This window comes from Ammodytes marinus (assembly GCF_949987685.1).
Source record: "Ammodytes marinus genome assembly, chromosome: 12".
Lineage (NCBI taxonomy): Eukaryota > Metazoa > Chordata > Actinopteri > Uranoscopiformes > Ammodytidae > Ammodytes > Ammodytes marinus.
In genome coordinates, this window is record NC_137216.1 from 11852678 (window position 1) to 11869089 (window position 16412).

The following is a 16412-nucleotide window of genomic DNA, read 5'->3' on the forward strand; positions in this document are numbered from 1 at the left end:
AACTAAATTATAAGTGCAGTATAAGTCTAATGCAGCTGATCACCACTTATCCTCTCCTTGAGGTGGTCCAGCAAGATCATGACGTCCAAAATTGATAATCCTCCCCCCTATGAGGAAGCCATTGACCATTCTAAGTACGGAAACTACCGCAACCAGCCACAACATGGCTCCCATGTGCCACCACCACCTCCATCCTACAGCCCCAGCCCGCCTGGCTACTGGGACCAGGAGGGCGTCCACCCGCATGCCACAATACCAACTCTGTCTGCTGGAGTGCATGCATCCAACTCAGGTTCTGAGGCAATGATAAAGGACTTTGGTTAATCACACCTTGTATAATATTTAGATCACCTTCCAAGTGTAATAAGTATAAATTGCCGCTTCTCTATTCCCAATTCTGCAGGAGACATGGAGGATTTTCTGAGACCCCGGTTTGAAAGCACATCTATTCGGCATGCCTTCATCAGAAAGGTAAGGATCACGTCACAACATAGACTTTTCCTCTGTGTGTTTTATTCCCCTGCTGTTCAGAGTTCAAATGACAACACTGTCCTTGTGTTGGTCTTGTGTTTTTTCCCGGGCAGGTTTACTTAATTCTATCAGCACAGCTTGCCGTCACCTTTTCCGTTGTCGCTGTCTTTATATTTGTGTAAGTGGCCCAGGTTCATCCCAGTCTAATAATCCATCTCACTGCTCAATAAGTCTGACGGAGGGAGAGGAACGGTCTAGTCCTGACTGATCCCTTATGTCTGTGCTCCTACAGTGATCCAGTGAGGCTGTTTGTCATCAGATACCCTGCTATCTATTGGGCATCTTTGTGAGTTAAACTTTCAATGTAATTCAATTGAAATAACAATAAATGATTTAAAAAAAGCAGAGAGAGAGAGAGAGAGGTCAACTCCCCATAATCTCAGTGTTATTTATTCTGCTCCTATGAAGAGCAACAATCATGGTGATTTATCTCTCTCCGCAGTGCAATCTTTTTTGTGGTTTACTGCATTCTCCTCTGCTGCAAAGGGCCCAGGTAAACACAGCCCTGGCCTGTCTGAAAATAGTTGTACTACTACCACTAATGTTATGTCCTATGTGAATATTCATAACCGGTGATGATGCTTATTTATGGGTGTGTTTAGGAGACGTTTCCCATGGAATTTCCTTCTCCTGGGAGTATTTGTAAGTATTTCATATGGTCCACTGCATTCACAAGAGCAAGTTGTAAGGAGGAGTCAAAATGATATCTGAGCTGACAAAACAAACCCCAGCTAATAAAAAAGACCAAATCCTGATATACACTGCCATGTATGACCCACCATTTTCATGTCTTATCTTGCAGACCCTCGCCTTCTCTTACATGGCTGGGACTATTTCGAGGTTAGTTTTCGGCTCCAACTCAGGCAACGCACCACTATGCACAAACACAGTACATTCTGATGATGATGTTTTGCACACTGTGTTTTTTTTCCCCCCCAACCCTTGCTTTTGTTTTAATCATTCATTGTATGTATCTTTTGCAGCTACTATGAAACAAAAGCCGTGCTTCTGGCCATGGGCATTACAGCTTTAGTTTGTATAGCCGTCACAATCTTCTGCTTCCAAACCAAGGTAGATGGAGATGTTAACCGTGTCTCTCTGTGGCTCAGTAGCCCGTGGCTTGTCAGAGGATGTCTTTGTTGCCAGTGTAAAATAAAGCCTTTGTCTCGCATTACAATGGGGCACTGAGTTCTTTGAAATATTTATAACATTTTGGGATAAGATGCGAATCCAACTTCTCCGTCTGATGCAACTCAAGATGAATCGGTTACAATTTTTTCATTATTATTTTTTTGCTTGGGACATCACACATCCAACCCACGTTTATTTTTTTTTTTTGGACTCTTTATCACATCCTCTTTCAAATGTTCTTGACTGATGTTCCATTTAGCTTGAGGCATATGAACTTCACTTTCATCCCGTTAATGACTTGTCTCTCTCATCACAGGTGGACTTCACCTCCTGCGGGGGATTTCTCTGTATTGCCTCTGTTTTGCTCATGGTCATTTGGATTGTAACAGCTGTGGTCCTCGTCTTCCAATACGTGAGCACTCTTTGGTGGACTTCTTTCATGTATTCCCTGTTGTGTTTCTCAGTGCTAGGAGTATAGCAGCTCGGCAGGGCATTATCTGTGTGACTGATTTCACATTCAGAGGCCTTTCTTGTGTCACTCAACAGGTCCCCTGGCTGCATATGCTCTATGCTGCAATCGGAGCCATCGTTTACACTCTGGTGAGTCTACGATCACATGAGCTTGGTTGTACAAGGTTCTGGTAAACAACGACAGGCGTAACAGGCCTCACATTCCTTAAATACAGAATTACTTGCGAGACCTAACAACCCGCCGACCAGGTTTGACTTGGTGTTGGTGCAAGAGGAAAGGCCATGAGATAAGTCACATGGAAACGGTTTACACTGTAAGACCATGAAGGGTCTCAGGAAATGTAAATCAATCAATGTATGCAATATCATCAGTGGTAAACTGATGTGTTGGTCTGAGAGTAAAGAACAACGACGCAGTGTCTCCATAATGGAAAGGGTCCATTCAGTGGGGGTTTATATTGAATATATTAAAGATCAGTACTTTTGAGGGTAAATCCTTCTGTTAGATTTTGCTTTATTTTGAGCCTTTGCTTTAGGCATAGCTGTAGGGATGGCAAACGCCAGTCTGCAAGTCACTCTGTAAACTGCCTTAGTCCAGACTGGTATATCTAGCCAACCACTGAATGGATTGCCATGACATTTTCTCCTGACATTCATGGTTCCTGAGCAATGTATCCCAAATGACTTTAGTGATCTGCAGACTTTTCCTCTGGCACTAGCAGTCCATCAATTATTAGATGCAGGGACAGAACCACGCTTAAACAGTTACATCCTCCTCCAAGTTTTTTTTGTGTGTGCTTGTGACTATATTTGGGGGTAAACTGCAAAAATGTACGACAGTTTTACCGGTCGACGGCAACTCCACACTGCACTCTTCAAATCATACTTTTATTTTATTCTTTACTGCTGCCTGAATGTTGTCTTTTCTCTCTCTGTCTCTCTGTAGTTTTTAGTATACAACACTCAGCTTCTTATTGGAAACCGGGAGTTGGCCATCAGCTCAGAGGAGTACATCTACGCAGCGCTATCTCTCTACATGGACATTGTTCAGATCTTCCTCTTCATCCTTCAATTCAGTGGAGCTGCTACTGACTAAGCCCAGTGTGTGCTGTCGTCTACGAGTTTGGACATTAAACTTAGTGACTTAGATTGACATTTATTTTACTATATATACACGCACACAAGCCTTTTATTTTTCTACATCAGTAACACTTGAGCACTTGCTTTATTCCTGCACTATATGAAGCAGGGCAGTGAATTAAGTCCTTCACTTAACCATGTGAATGAAGGGAAACTAGGGCCCGGTCTCTATTATGGGTTATTTAATATTTTTTAACGCCATTATTCTTTCAGCAAGATGTATTTTAGATGTTGCCTGTTTAATGTAGCTAGGATATCATATTGAGTTTCCACTGGAAGGGAAATAAAAGGTGTGTGTTTAAACAATGTATAAGTCTGCGATCTATAACTTGTAAAAGCGTCATCATAACAGTAAACACAAAAACATTCAAAAATTAGCGACCAAGTTGTTGACGGTTGTGGAAAGTTGTTTTTATTACTTGTGTGTAGTCCTTCAATAACATAAGAAATCCCTGTAGTTACAGGCACACTGCTGGAGACCACAATCATTAATCCATTCTGTGCTGGTGGTAGGAAGGACTCTGTATTAAAAGTAGTTTTTTTTTTAACATTGAAATCAATAGAAAAAGAACTTAGACAAACAGTGACTCGTTGATTTTTTAAAAAAGGATCAAGTGTTTGAAGCTTTACAGCAACTCCTCTTTGTCTATTATCTATCTGTTTATATTGTTGTGATACAACAATGTAAAACAACACCAATCAATAAAGTACACTCTACTGTTGCAACTGCTTGATTTGCTCGTCTAAATCAGGTTAATTATAGTGGCACGTTTAGAGTCATAGGGGTGGCACTAGCTCCTACGCTCTCTCCCTTTTCTGGATTGTGGATTAGTATCGTTTCCCCATCACCATCATGTGTGTGTCAGTAAAGTGTTATCTGGGTTTGTATACAAGCGGTCGGGAGGCTTCAAGGCGTCAGGCGCTTAGGGTCACGTGGGAACATGGAGGTCTGGCGCACGTTGTGGAGTCCCAGGTACAGCATGCACACTCTCTCCAGGCCTGTCGGGGATAACACTTAAAGTTACTCAACACATCTTTATTTTAGCCATTTAAAAATAAAAAATTAAAGGATTATGAAATTTACACACACAAACAAACTAAAAAACACTTGTTACACCTACATAGCACTTACATGTTGAACTTTGTAGTTTAGTTTATTTGAAGCAATAGTACTTGATTCTTGTTTTTCTGAGTTTGTACCTATGGTTGAATGGACTTACTGGAAGTCGCTTTGGATAAAAGCTTCATCTAAATGTAATGTAAAGGATGCAACTGGAGCCATATTCACTTACAGTATACGTAAGGGTAAATGCCCGACCAGGTGTCCAATTATCAGGAATTAATGGACGACGTGGAGGCGAGAACTGCCTTTGAGAAGTCCATTCATTCTTGATAAGTGGACACCTTGAAGGATGTAAGTGGCCATACCATTGTCACTTACTAAAGAAAAGAATAATTAGACCACTCATTTATAATTTCATGCCTCTTTGCGGTCAAATTAGAAAGTTTTTAACTAATATCAACTTGTTGCCCTAGCAACGCCTGAGACCTCAAATTAACTTGAATACCCATTGCAAACCAAACGGGGTTCTTATGTAATGAAAACGTAGTTCAGAACTCCAGTCAATAGGAACGACCAAGGATACAACCTAACAACGGCAGACTGTGGCTTTATGATCAAACTAGGAAGAAAGTTTAGAATAGAATGTCTGCTTCAGCTGAATGAAGGGGCTCGGCTCAGCTGTTAGACCCTGTTTCCACCTGGGATTAACATCTGACTTTTTGAATCTGGTTACAAGTGGCCAGCTCTCAGTCCGTGTGTTCACACTTGTATTTTCAAATGTGACTTCTTTGTCTACTTGTGATCCGATTCCATTTACCCGCGCTGTATTTAAATCAACACGTACATAATTTCCGTTTACATTGCCGTTTTTAACCGGTGAGGTTCAAACAACTAAACATACAGGGCTGTACAGTGCCACAGTTTTAAACGCATTTGCTATTAAAATGCATTACATTACATTACTACATACAAGATAATTACCAGTCTAGTTGACGAGATACTACTGTCTCATTTAGACAAGGAGGAGCGATGCACAACACTGCTTAGAGGGCTCTACATTAACACTCGCCAAATGCGGATAGATATCATAGATAGTGTATAAAAGTAAAAACTCTGGTGAAAGATATGCGTTTGCCGGGCGGCTTTTCTAACGTCCGATACACTCTTGTCACCACCACCAGTACACGGCTTTATATGCAGTTAAGATACTTTACATGCGAACAGAATATTGCCTGTGCGCCTTCACATTAAAAGCCTGTTACTAGCCAAACGCGAGATGACTTTTATTTTTAAGCAGATAAGAACAGGAAGTCGTTGCCTTGCAGCTCTCCAGTCAATGGCAGCGATTTCCGTGTTTTCAGATTTACGCAGTGAAATGAAAACAGAGGACTGAAAGCTTGTCATTTGCAATACTGGCGGATGCAACTAACGTTCATGAGGCTTCTATAAAAGCTGCATGAACGTCAGTGATGCATTTTCAACGTATTTCCGCTCAGGCAGGGGGCGGCAGTTGAGTAGGAGGTCCCTAATGTGGACAAAAGTCACTTTGCTGTTTCCACTATCAAATGAATGCGGACACATCGGACACAAGCGACGTAAACCACCTCCGAATGTGGTTTTTGTGATCCAATCTTGAGAGTGTTTTCACCTGTAGTTAGAGCTGTATTCACATGATCCGATCACAAAAAACAGATGTTAAAGACAAATGGAAACGGGGCCGCAGAGCTACTGTTATGCTAGCAAGATTCAAAGTGAAAAACATTGCGCACGCTGTACAAACATTAAATGTAATCGGCCAATATGTTGAACCACAGCTCCAGGTAGCTAGCAAAGCATTATCCCCAAAATCAATAACATACTTCACTGAGAAAATTACAAACATGTGTATTATGGGCTGCAGGCTGAAATTGTGATAAAGTAAAACTATACTTTGGGTTCCCCCCACCCAAACAAAAAAATGGAAATTCCTTACCAATGCCTCCACCACCGTGTGGGGGAGCTCCATACCGGAAGGAGTCGATGTAAGACTTGATCTTCTCCAGATCTGTAGTAACAACAAAGTGGTTTCAGTAGTGGAACACCTCCTGTAATTAGTCTTTGCTTTCTTCAAACAACATCTACAAACCATCAAATCCAGCAAGTTTCCTGGTGTTGTAATTTAAACTAGTCACCAACAGAGGGAGACAGAAACCTATGTAAATCATTTATTGGCCCCTCACAACTGAGCCAAGTCTGGTCTACACTCACCGATCTGGTGGTGAATGGCCCTTTCAGTCAGCAGCTGGGCGTCATGGACTCTCTGAGCCCCAGACAGGATCTCCTCTCCCCTCATGAACATGTCATACGAGTTGGAGTATTTCTGGAGGGAAATAAAAAGAGGGGAAAGACTGAGACAGAAAAGATATGCAGAACAAATGTCTTCATCGTGTTCTGGGTGAACACATGAATACAGTGGTACATAACTTCCACATTTGCTTGCAAAGACATATTAACAAGTTAGGGGATTTTTCTGTGACAATGCCGGCAAGTTTCTCATGATGCTATAAAAAAATTATAATAACAGAAAAGTTTCCACAGTGGTGTTTTTTCAGTCAGTATCCAACAAAAGGACACAAGGCCGAAGATTCTTAATCCCGTCTAAATCTGCTATCTGACCTCATTGCAGGTTAAACCAGAGAGGTTTAACCAAAATACACATCAGCTGTCACTGCTCATCTGTAACTATGTAGCCAATAACAGTATATATATTTATGTGCGAGTGCTTGAGAGACTTACGGCGTTGGTTGGATCAGGCATCGTGTAGAAAGGTCTAACAGCCAGTGGGTATTTATCCAGCACGTAGAAGTCAGTATCATACTGAGAAAAACAAGAGTGCATAAAATGAGTCAATGGTAAAAAAAGGAGAATTTCTGAATAGTCCAGATACCTATGAATGAAGAAACAACACTATTTCGCCTTTCTTCATATCTGTCGTTTTTGTTCATGTGCAGTGGTAATAAAGTGCGAAAATAAACCGTCCCCTTTCTCTTTTTTTAAATGCACCAGAAACTCCAAGTGGACAATCAGGAAATGCTCAGTGTGGCTGCGAGGTGAAGCCAGTCAGCTGATAAGTGCTGGTTTGGATAATGTCTCCCATCAATGAATATATTTTTTTTATATTTTAAAGCCCCATGTGAGTTTTTCCTAACCTGCTAACGACACCATTTTTTCCAGAGTCTAATCAAGCAAGAATCCCATTCGTACGTTCATTAAATGAAATTAAATCAAGAAATCAAACAGAAACATACCTTTTCCTTGACAAGACGGCCAAGCAGCTTCTCATTGGGCGTACTACAGAAAAAACAAAAACTCAAATTATATATAAAGCACAGTATATATATTTCAATAACTTGACTGAGTTAATTTGCATTTTTTATTCACTTCTAGGGGTTTAATGCCAACAGCAGGACTAAAAATAGCTTCTATACATTGTATCAACTGTGCTGTACAAAAGTAGAATGGAACAGCATTGATCAAAAGAATGACATGAATCTTAAGACATTGCTGAGTGAGTTATCGGCTGTTTCTTTTCTTTCTTCGATGACTCCCTTTAAACTGGTGTCGGAGTGTTATCTCAGCTTTGATCAAAATGAAGTCATCCGACAAAGTGAGAGGGAGGGATGAGTGAAAGCGAGGAGTGAAGATGTATTCTGACCTGAGATCGTCCTCGTCTCCCATCTCCACCCCGGCCTCTCTGAGCATGGCCAGGCCCTCGGTGTACTCCAGCCTCAGAGTGGGCTCCAGGAACTTGAAGGGCTCACTGGGGTACTGCTTGTTCACCGTCTGGATCTCTGTCTGGAAGCTGATGGGAGACAGCAGCACACACACAGGCACACACACACACATTAGAGTCTAAAGCTAAGGTCAACAATTCCTACCCACACGCAGCCAAGTGCCAGGCAAAACTTGCCTCTGCAAATAAACCTAGTGCTGGCCAACACATGACCACACTGCTCCGTAACTTAAAAATCATTTCTTAAATATTCTATGTGGAATTTGAAATACGGTCCTTGCTGGGTGGGTACCATACATGCACTCTTATCTAAAACAGAGCAAAGCAGAACTAGTTGAGGTAGGCAAAATACTTTAATGAAAAAGGGACAATGCTAACTAAATCACAATAACAAAAACTGGTTCAAAAAGGGGCTGATGCCCAGAGAGCATCACTCAACTTTGAAAGACATCAAACAAATAGGTTTCTTAATACATTTTCAGAGCAACATGAGACAAATAATAGAGCTCCACACACAGGCTAACTTCTGCTTGCCTGGAGTGCTGCGACATCAGTCAAAAGCACATGCTAATTATTTATTATATAACGTCGCTGAGACTGGAAAGACGTGAGAAAAAAATGCCAAACAGTCAAGCTGTCATGAGAAAGAGGAACAGTGGTCACAAGTTGAAACCAACCAACAACGACTGACATTTAAAGTATGAAAGGAGATAGTCTGGGATTAAACTCATTATGACCCGTGTCTGGAACAAAGCTTCCCATTTTTTTAATGAAGTGATAAAGAAATTGAGTTGCACCTCTGTCTGTCTCGTGTAAAGTTCCTTCTTCTTTTTTAGATAACCTCCTAAGAACCCATCAGACAAATCTACCTGTATATTCATATCCACAGCTTAGTTTTGATGCCCAGTCAATATTCTTTGTTTTACTAAAGTGGTTTGGGTGCTGTGTAAAATGGGCAGCGACATTTTGACATCAAATCTATATCATTAACGAGGCAATCGAGCTGTTGCGATAAACTGACACCAATATGCAGAGTAAGTTCTAAAAAAATCATCATTGAGGGCAGCCTGTGTGAGAGCTGAGAAGGCTCCTCTCGCTTCTCTTAATGTTGTTCTTTAACATGGAAAAAGCTCTAGCCACTGTTTCCAACCTGAACCATTCATTCTGCTTCACACAGCTGTCTACAAGTGCTGCACCGAATCACACCACCAGGAGGCAATAAAGGCCCATCGTTACATTTTCTCACTGGCAGAGTGTAAATCATTCACTATCTATCCCAGAGTCCACAGCAGTAGGCAACAGCACTTAAAATGGGTTCATCAGCTGAGATAGTTTTTAGCCAATATATACACAATAGTTTGACTCCCCCCCTCCCCCCCCCCATCAACCTCTGGGAATTGATCCTGTCAAAACACAATTCTCTGTTAGGTTGGGACTATTATGCCATGTTATTTAGGTCATTCCTTAGTGCAATTGTCAGCTGGACCCACAAGAACTTTTGATTGTAGCAAATACCGTGAAAATTTGTCAGCGGAAAAAAAACAAACATGAATCCTCATCTTACCTGTCTCTCAGACCCTTGAAGATCTGCACCATGGTGTCGGTGATGGAGTCGATGACTTCGTGGTAATGGTAGTTGAAGGCCAACTCGATATCCAGACCCACAAACTCCGTCAGGTGACGGTGGGTGTTGGAGTCCTCAGCTCTGAACACTGAGACAGAGGTAAGAGGGAGAGATGGGCAGGTTACAACACTTGTGTAAAAGGGTCAGCGTGGTAACAATCGGACCACTAGATAGTAGGAAAGTCGCAAAAAAATATGAGGAATTTAGGACAATGTGTTAATACTTTTTACTAGTGATGCTGTTAAAATGGTCATCTTTAAGCAAAGATTACGTTTCTGTCGATAGTTTGTGTTTTGCCCTAATGGAATCCTATATTGTGAAGCATTTTGTAAAAACTCTGATGTGAATTCGATACTAGCCACAATGTTTTGCTGGTACATTAGCCATGCGTTAGTGTTGCTTATAAGGACACCTGTTAATATTTCACCAGGGAGAGACTGAGCTGCTGCTTTATTCCTGCTCTCTTAATTGACAGGTCTTCGGACTGGTGGAGCAGTCTTCACACATGCATTTGATGCAGTTGATTAAAAAAGGTGTGTCTGATGGAATGTGCATGCGGGCACACAATTTCACAATGACTGAGATTTGTGAAACACCACCTTGCATATGTATGTCTTTTTAAATCTGTATGTGCATATTCCTGATTCGGTATGCACAGAGTTTTGGTCTAGAACCTACACGCAGGTATTATGCATCTGACCCCTGCATAAATTGAAAGAAAAGCACCTTGAAAAATTAAACAACTCCAAACATAACTAACTTGACATTTGCCCCTGTTTACATATATTTGTTCCCTGTTGGATCGCGCTTCTTCTTCTGGCCACGGGGGTTCATGAGGAGAGTTGATCCCAATTTTCCTGACTTGCCAAATTGTTGTGGCCGTAACTAAGGCAACAGCGGCGAGGGCATTGTAGCCTCAGAAGCAGTGATGACCTTAAGCCCTTTGATTTCTCTGGTGGAGCTGCAGTCAAGCAAACAAAGACCTCGCCAACCAGTATATAGAATACCGAATGAAGCACTTTCTCCCTGGGGTTTAATTTACCTTAGTGGAGAGCTGTGTACCATCTTACGATCAGAAGTAGCTACATTTAAAAAAAAGAATAGTTGTGTAAAGGTTTAGTATGTATGTTGTTCTGTTACAAACTGTACATATTGAATCAGACGGTGGCAGTGTTTGCTCAGCCAAACAGCTGGGGGGTCTCTTAAAGCCAGTGCAGCTCCATAAAGCCTTTAACAAGTCCCATTGTGTCACTAACACACTAAGCGCCTCTGACCACGGTGAAAGCAACAGAAGGAGGTCTGTTAAAGTTTAACAATCTAAAAGGCATTTCGGAAGCCATTTTCTAAAGCGGTCATCTCTGTGAATGGGGGGGGGGACGGGGCTACAGAAATGTCATGGCACTCTAGCTGCTCGTTCTCCCTCGAGTGGATCAAAGTGTTTGACGGGGGGGACATACACACACACACACACACACACACACACACACACACACACACACACACACACACACACACACACACACACACACACACACACACACACACACACACACACACACACACACACACACACACACACACACACACACACACACACACACACACACACACACACACACACACACAGAGATGGGAGGCTATCTTACCTGGACCCACGCAGAAGACCTTGTCAAAGTCAGCGCAGATGCACATCTGCTTGTAGAGCTGGGGAGACTGGGCCAGGTAGGCGCTGGTTTTAAAGTAGGACACGGTGAAGACGTTGGCTCCTCCCTCGCTGGCAGCTAGGAGTGGACACAGACAACGTTAAGACATGAGACGAGTGACCATTAGCTCCCCACACACCTCCCCATATAACAGCACTCTTTTACATTGTTTGCACTATATCTCTCTTGCACTCTTTCTCTATTGTCTGTTTATGTCTTCCATTCTCTTGTGTGTTCTTCTTTTTTTCTATGGTGCACTGTTGGGAGGGAGGAGGAGACACTCATTTCATTGAATTTCAACGACTGCTCCTGTTTTTCGGTGTGGATATGACAAATAAAATAAACGTTTAAAATGTCATTTGAAGCTTTAAATCAGCAAGGGATTAATAGCTTTTGAAAAATATACATGAATCAGGGCCTATGCCTATGCAGGATGTCTTTTTTACTTCACAGTGAGACCCCCCCCCCCCCCCCACACCATTTCCATTCCATTTAATGATGACCTGTTCAGATGACAGTAAATAAGTTGACAATAATTGTTCTGTTTTTATGAGAATAACAATATTCCTTTGACAAATTAGGGCCAACATAGAATGTTCCACACACTGTATGGCTGTTGTCAGATGCTGCCAACAGTCATTAAAATAAGTTGATTTTTGACTTTTGTCTTCTGTTAAATAAATAAAAATACATACAGTTGCCTGGGATGTTTTCCAAAACAAACACATGCCTGGCCTCGCACACTTACATAACATAATTTGCGGTTCCCCATGTGAAGCAGATGTCAGAGGCCATATTCTTATATAATCATGTTGTGGATAGTAGGGTGGGGGTACTTCACACAGCACAAACTGTTCACCGTTTGTACTATGGGTGTTGGCAGACAGGAAGATGCGGTTTTTCGCACAAAAAAAAAAAGAGTGTTGATTTACAGGGGCCGTTAAAATAAAAGAGCGGCAGTTTTGAATGTACAAGTACGATTTTACGAAGATATCATTGGCTCTTGAATAAAAGAGGAAGTGAGATGTCTTGCCACAGTTGGTTTCAAAATTTGAGCGGGATATTGGAGGCCGAGCAATGGACAGTATTTTAACTCATAATGACTGCACATTGATGATTTGAGATCAAATCCTGTTCTCATCCATGTGTGCTGCCTTCATTATAAACTATTAAAAACTTACTAAGAATTATAGCATAGGCATATTTAACAGTAAATTAATTTCAGCAGAAGAGTGGACAATTTCTTTGTTAAAACATTGTATACAAGAATACCAAGTCTTATGTTGTTAAAACACAAGACACACATCTTATGTTAAATAGAAGACACCTAAAGAGAGAGAGCAAGAGCAAGAGCAAGAGCGAGAGAGAGAGCGAGAGAGACCGTCTTCTGAATGTGGTTGAGAAGATTTTCTATTTGAATCTTAGGTTTTTTCTCCCCTTGGTCTTCTCTTCGGTCAGTGAAGTGGGATAAGGTCTTTTGGGAGCGGGCTTAAGGGAAGACTCCTCTCTCAAATTAGAAGGGGAATTGTGTGGGAAAGAAATGTGAGCAAAATTCCTTAAGGGCTGGATTCAAATCTTGAGAGTTCTGAAACAATAAAACTCATTCCAATACCTCCCCATCTGCTGTTTGGTGATAGTAGGACGAGCACGACTGGGTTTTGGAAACTCTATTACTCACTCAAACCGTTCAGTGAGGTTTAACTTAAAACAACTGTAACGCAATGACTCACGGGACACCTGTGGGTGGTGATATGGAAACAAGTCTGCCTCTACTGAAACAGCACTTCAACAATGATTCAAGGCAAGTTAAAGGTGGGGCCAGCGAGCCTGGAGAATGCTTGTTGTCAAAATCACTTAGTCAAAATAAGTGAATATCTCCTCCTCACAATCTGCTATTCCTTACTGTTGGTGTGCTGAACAAAAGTCTGGTGTTCATGCACAGCTTAGGCTCTGTAAATGGGCATGTTGCTAGCTACGATGGGCCCCCCTTTGATGGATGGCTAGATGGATTCCCTATTCCTCCCCATAGGGAAATTCCAGTGTCCAGCATACCATTGTTCCTCACTGACTCCACCTTTAAGACTTGGTTTTCCCATTGGAGAGGATCAACATGACATACAAGTGTGTTTGTGTACCTGATATGATTTTAGGGGTCTGGATCTCCACAAAGCCCTTCTTGGTCAGGGTTTCTCTGAAGAGCATGCACACACCCGACTGCAGGCGAAAGATGGCCTGGCTTGTGGTCGTCTATGGGAGGAGACACACACGGGCACACACACACACACACACACACACACACACGTATTACATAATAGGGCAGATAAGTGAAAAAAAAACAGTGCTGATATCTGTTCATGCGACTCCTCTCCACATGAGCGCTGGAACATTTATTGTTCTGCTTGCATTCAAACCCCTATGAGTAAACTTCAACCCAGTCACAAATGCAAATGCTGAGACCAGGGCGGGGAGGAAAACTGCTCAGACAAAATCAGGAGATTACTGTACAAACATTGGCCACAAAACCCCACAAAACTGCACCAGTTAGGCGGCACAGCGTGTCAAATAGAAAAAAAGAACACTCCCTAAAATCCACTGACTCATCTCAATTGACCACAACATTTCTACAATGGAGCTTTACGGGCTTTCAAATCCAGTTAGTTTTACAATCTTCCCTTAAATAGACTCTGGTCCTTTCAATATGAAAACGCACAAGTCTACATTGGCTAAAAGGTTTATTTCCTCATCTCCAGTGCTTGTCCAGTCCTGAATAGGACACAATGGCGAAGGGATATATATCGTCTAAATACTGGCGAGCTCATTAATGTGCAGACAGTGCTTCAGGCGGCTGTCTGGCTGAAATGTATCCGCCGTCAGTTACACAGATTCTGAATACCTTGCAAAAAGAAGAAGTGGAGAAAAAAATGGGAACTTTCCAGATTCTTCAAAAAAAACTTTAACCAAACTCTTTAAATAGCGGTGAACCAGATTAACCTGGCTGCTGACCTATGACTCATTTGTGTCAGGTGTTTGCGCATTTGTGTTAGAGCTGGGAAAGCCAACATGAAACCCATCTGTGCAGAACCACATTCAGAATGTTAGAAAGCACTTGTTGTTTAGGGGCATGTGTCTGGTGGGTGTGAGAGAGGTGGGTGGATGGGTGTGTGTGTGTGTGTGTGGCGGTTGGTGCCTTTCTCAAACTGGCACTTCCTCTGATGTTGCCCTTACAGTGTGAACCTCAAGTACCTCAGGGGAAGGCACATAGTACTGGCTGCTTGAAACCTGACTGCAGTGAAGATAAGGGCACCTTGCAAAGCCCAAGGTTTTTGTGATTAATATTTCACATTCACCACCAAGGGGCTCACCTTTATTCCTTTTGATTTGAAATTCTACCGGTTGATATTTCTTTAAATAACACAATTCGATATTTCTGTCTGTGAATGTTACTATACTCAACTTTCAGTGTTCGGTGTCCATCCTCTATGCATCCGTCTATAATGTCCTACAAGTGGGGTTATGGGAGCACTCTACAACAGTGTTAAATCTCTCCATATGTGAGAACATTTAATCACTGAATGAAAGATTAGTTGAGCGATAGGAAAATGAATACTCATAACCAATTAAATGTTCTAAGTCCTAATGTCTGGCCAAAACCCATATGTTCACTTGTTCACATATGTTCCAGCTTCTCAAATGTGAGGATGTATTGCTTTTATTTTGTCTTAAATGATAGGAAACTGAATATCTTTGTATATTTTGGACGGTTACTCTTGACACAACCTTGGGTCTAAGAGATATGTGTAAGGGGCATCTGTCTGACATTTTAGATACCAATCATTTAAAAGGCTTAATGGAAAAAAATAATTGGCGGATTAATGAGTGAGAGACAGGGTGGCTAGTTGCAGCTGCGCTCCATCATGCTCAAGTAATTGCAGTGCTACTGTTGGGGGGGGGGGGGGGGGGGGGTGGTTTCTTTTTGATTCTCCTCAACGCCAACTCAACAGGATGAGATTGGCTGGCTGCGAGTCCAGCTGTCCTGCGCTAAACTAAAATTCTAATAAAAACGAGTAAACACATTTCCACAGAATTTTCCCGCGTTGCTGCACCTCATGTTTAAAGATGGTTCGATTTTACAAGGGAATTTCCATTGGAACTAAAAAAAATATATATACTGGATGAGGTTTTATGGTTCCCCTTTTTGGAGGCTCTCTTTGTGGGGGAAGCACTTTATAGGCCTCACTGGGCTCCAAAGTGAAAAGGTGATGACAAGAGCCCTGGGTCTATGAGCTCAGAGTGTTACCAGTGTTAGAGAGAACAGGTGTTGTTGTGAGGCTGGTGAGCTCCGTTAGCCCCCCCGTGCTTGTGGCGTTGCTGGCTTCCTGCCTTGCTGCATCATACACGTGGGCGGGTACACATCAAAACAATGAGACACTTTTTGCGGCTCTTTCTCTGCCGCCGCTCACATAAGATAGAGCTGAAAAATCTCCCACGCTGCCAAAGGATTCACAGCAACAGTCCACTAAATCACAGACATATCACTGTCACTTTGGCAGGTTGGCATTGCATTGTTTTGAATAGTCAAGTGGCTGCTCTCCGATTTACATTTTTTACCTAGAATTGTACTAATTTGAAGAGTTTACCTGTATAACAAGATTCAGCTGTAAGAGATTACATCAACTTTAATATGACTATGAATGTAGAAAGGGTTATATAGAAACTAACTACGATAATAACTAGTCCTGAAAAGACAAACTTAAACAAGCTTGTTCATCAGTATACCACAGTGTTTTTTTCTTCCTCCAACCGGTTTGCTCCTCATCTCTGGTAGCAACTCACCCTGAGATCAATCACCCGGTTGTCCAGCTTGGTGTCCTGGTTGACAGTGGCTCTGCCTTCCTAAGGGGGCAAAAGGAAAAACATTATTACATCTCACCCAGTACTATGAAATATTGAAAAGTGTCACTGTTAGGCTCCTGTGCT

At 41.9% G+C, this 16412-nt stretch overlaps 2 protein-coding genes across 2 annotated transcripts in view; one reads left to right on the forward strand and one right to left on the reverse strand.

Moving 5' to 3' along the window:
- Window positions 1–78: 78 nt before the first annotated feature.
- Window positions 79–3229, forward strand: LOC307258668 (protein lifeguard 3-like; the record flags this gene model as incomplete). Its single annotated transcript, XM_080038299.1, has 11 exons — window positions 79–292; window positions 404–471; window positions 585–649; window positions 764–817; window positions 974–1024; window positions 1134–1173; window positions 1334–1371; window positions 1515–1602; window positions 1979–2074; window positions 2209–2262; window positions 3080–3229. 11 exons carry the CDS (start codon window positions 79–81, stop codon window positions 3227–3229), a joined length of 918 nt encoding a protein of 305 aa, XP_079894425.1.
- A 439-nt stretch (window positions 3230–3668) lies between these two features.
- The window catches only part of dars1 (aspartyl-tRNA synthetase 1), a 28160-nt gene continuing 15416 nt past the window's right edge, over window positions 3669–16412 (reverse strand). Inside the window, exons 9-18 of the mRNA XM_080037631.1 lie at window positions 16269–16328; window positions 13571–13682; window positions 11379–11513; window positions 9673–9820; window positions 8031–8177; window positions 7624–7666; window positions 7112–7192; window positions 6584–6695; window positions 6309–6380; window positions 3669–4272 (exon numbers count right to left, since the gene is read on the reverse strand). Coding sequence (XP_079893757.1) covers window positions 4181–4272; window positions 6309–6380; window positions 6584–6695; window positions 7112–7192; window positions 7624–7666; window positions 8031–8177; window positions 9673–9820; window positions 11379–11513; window positions 13571–13682; window positions 16269–16328 — 1002 coding nt within the window. The 3' untranslated portion in view covers window positions 3669–4180. The remainder of the gene's footprint in view (window positions 4273–6308; window positions 6381–6583; window positions 6696–7111; window positions 7193–7623; window positions 7667–8030; window positions 8178–9672; window positions 9821–11378; window positions 11514–13570; window positions 13683–16268; window positions 16329–16412) is intronic.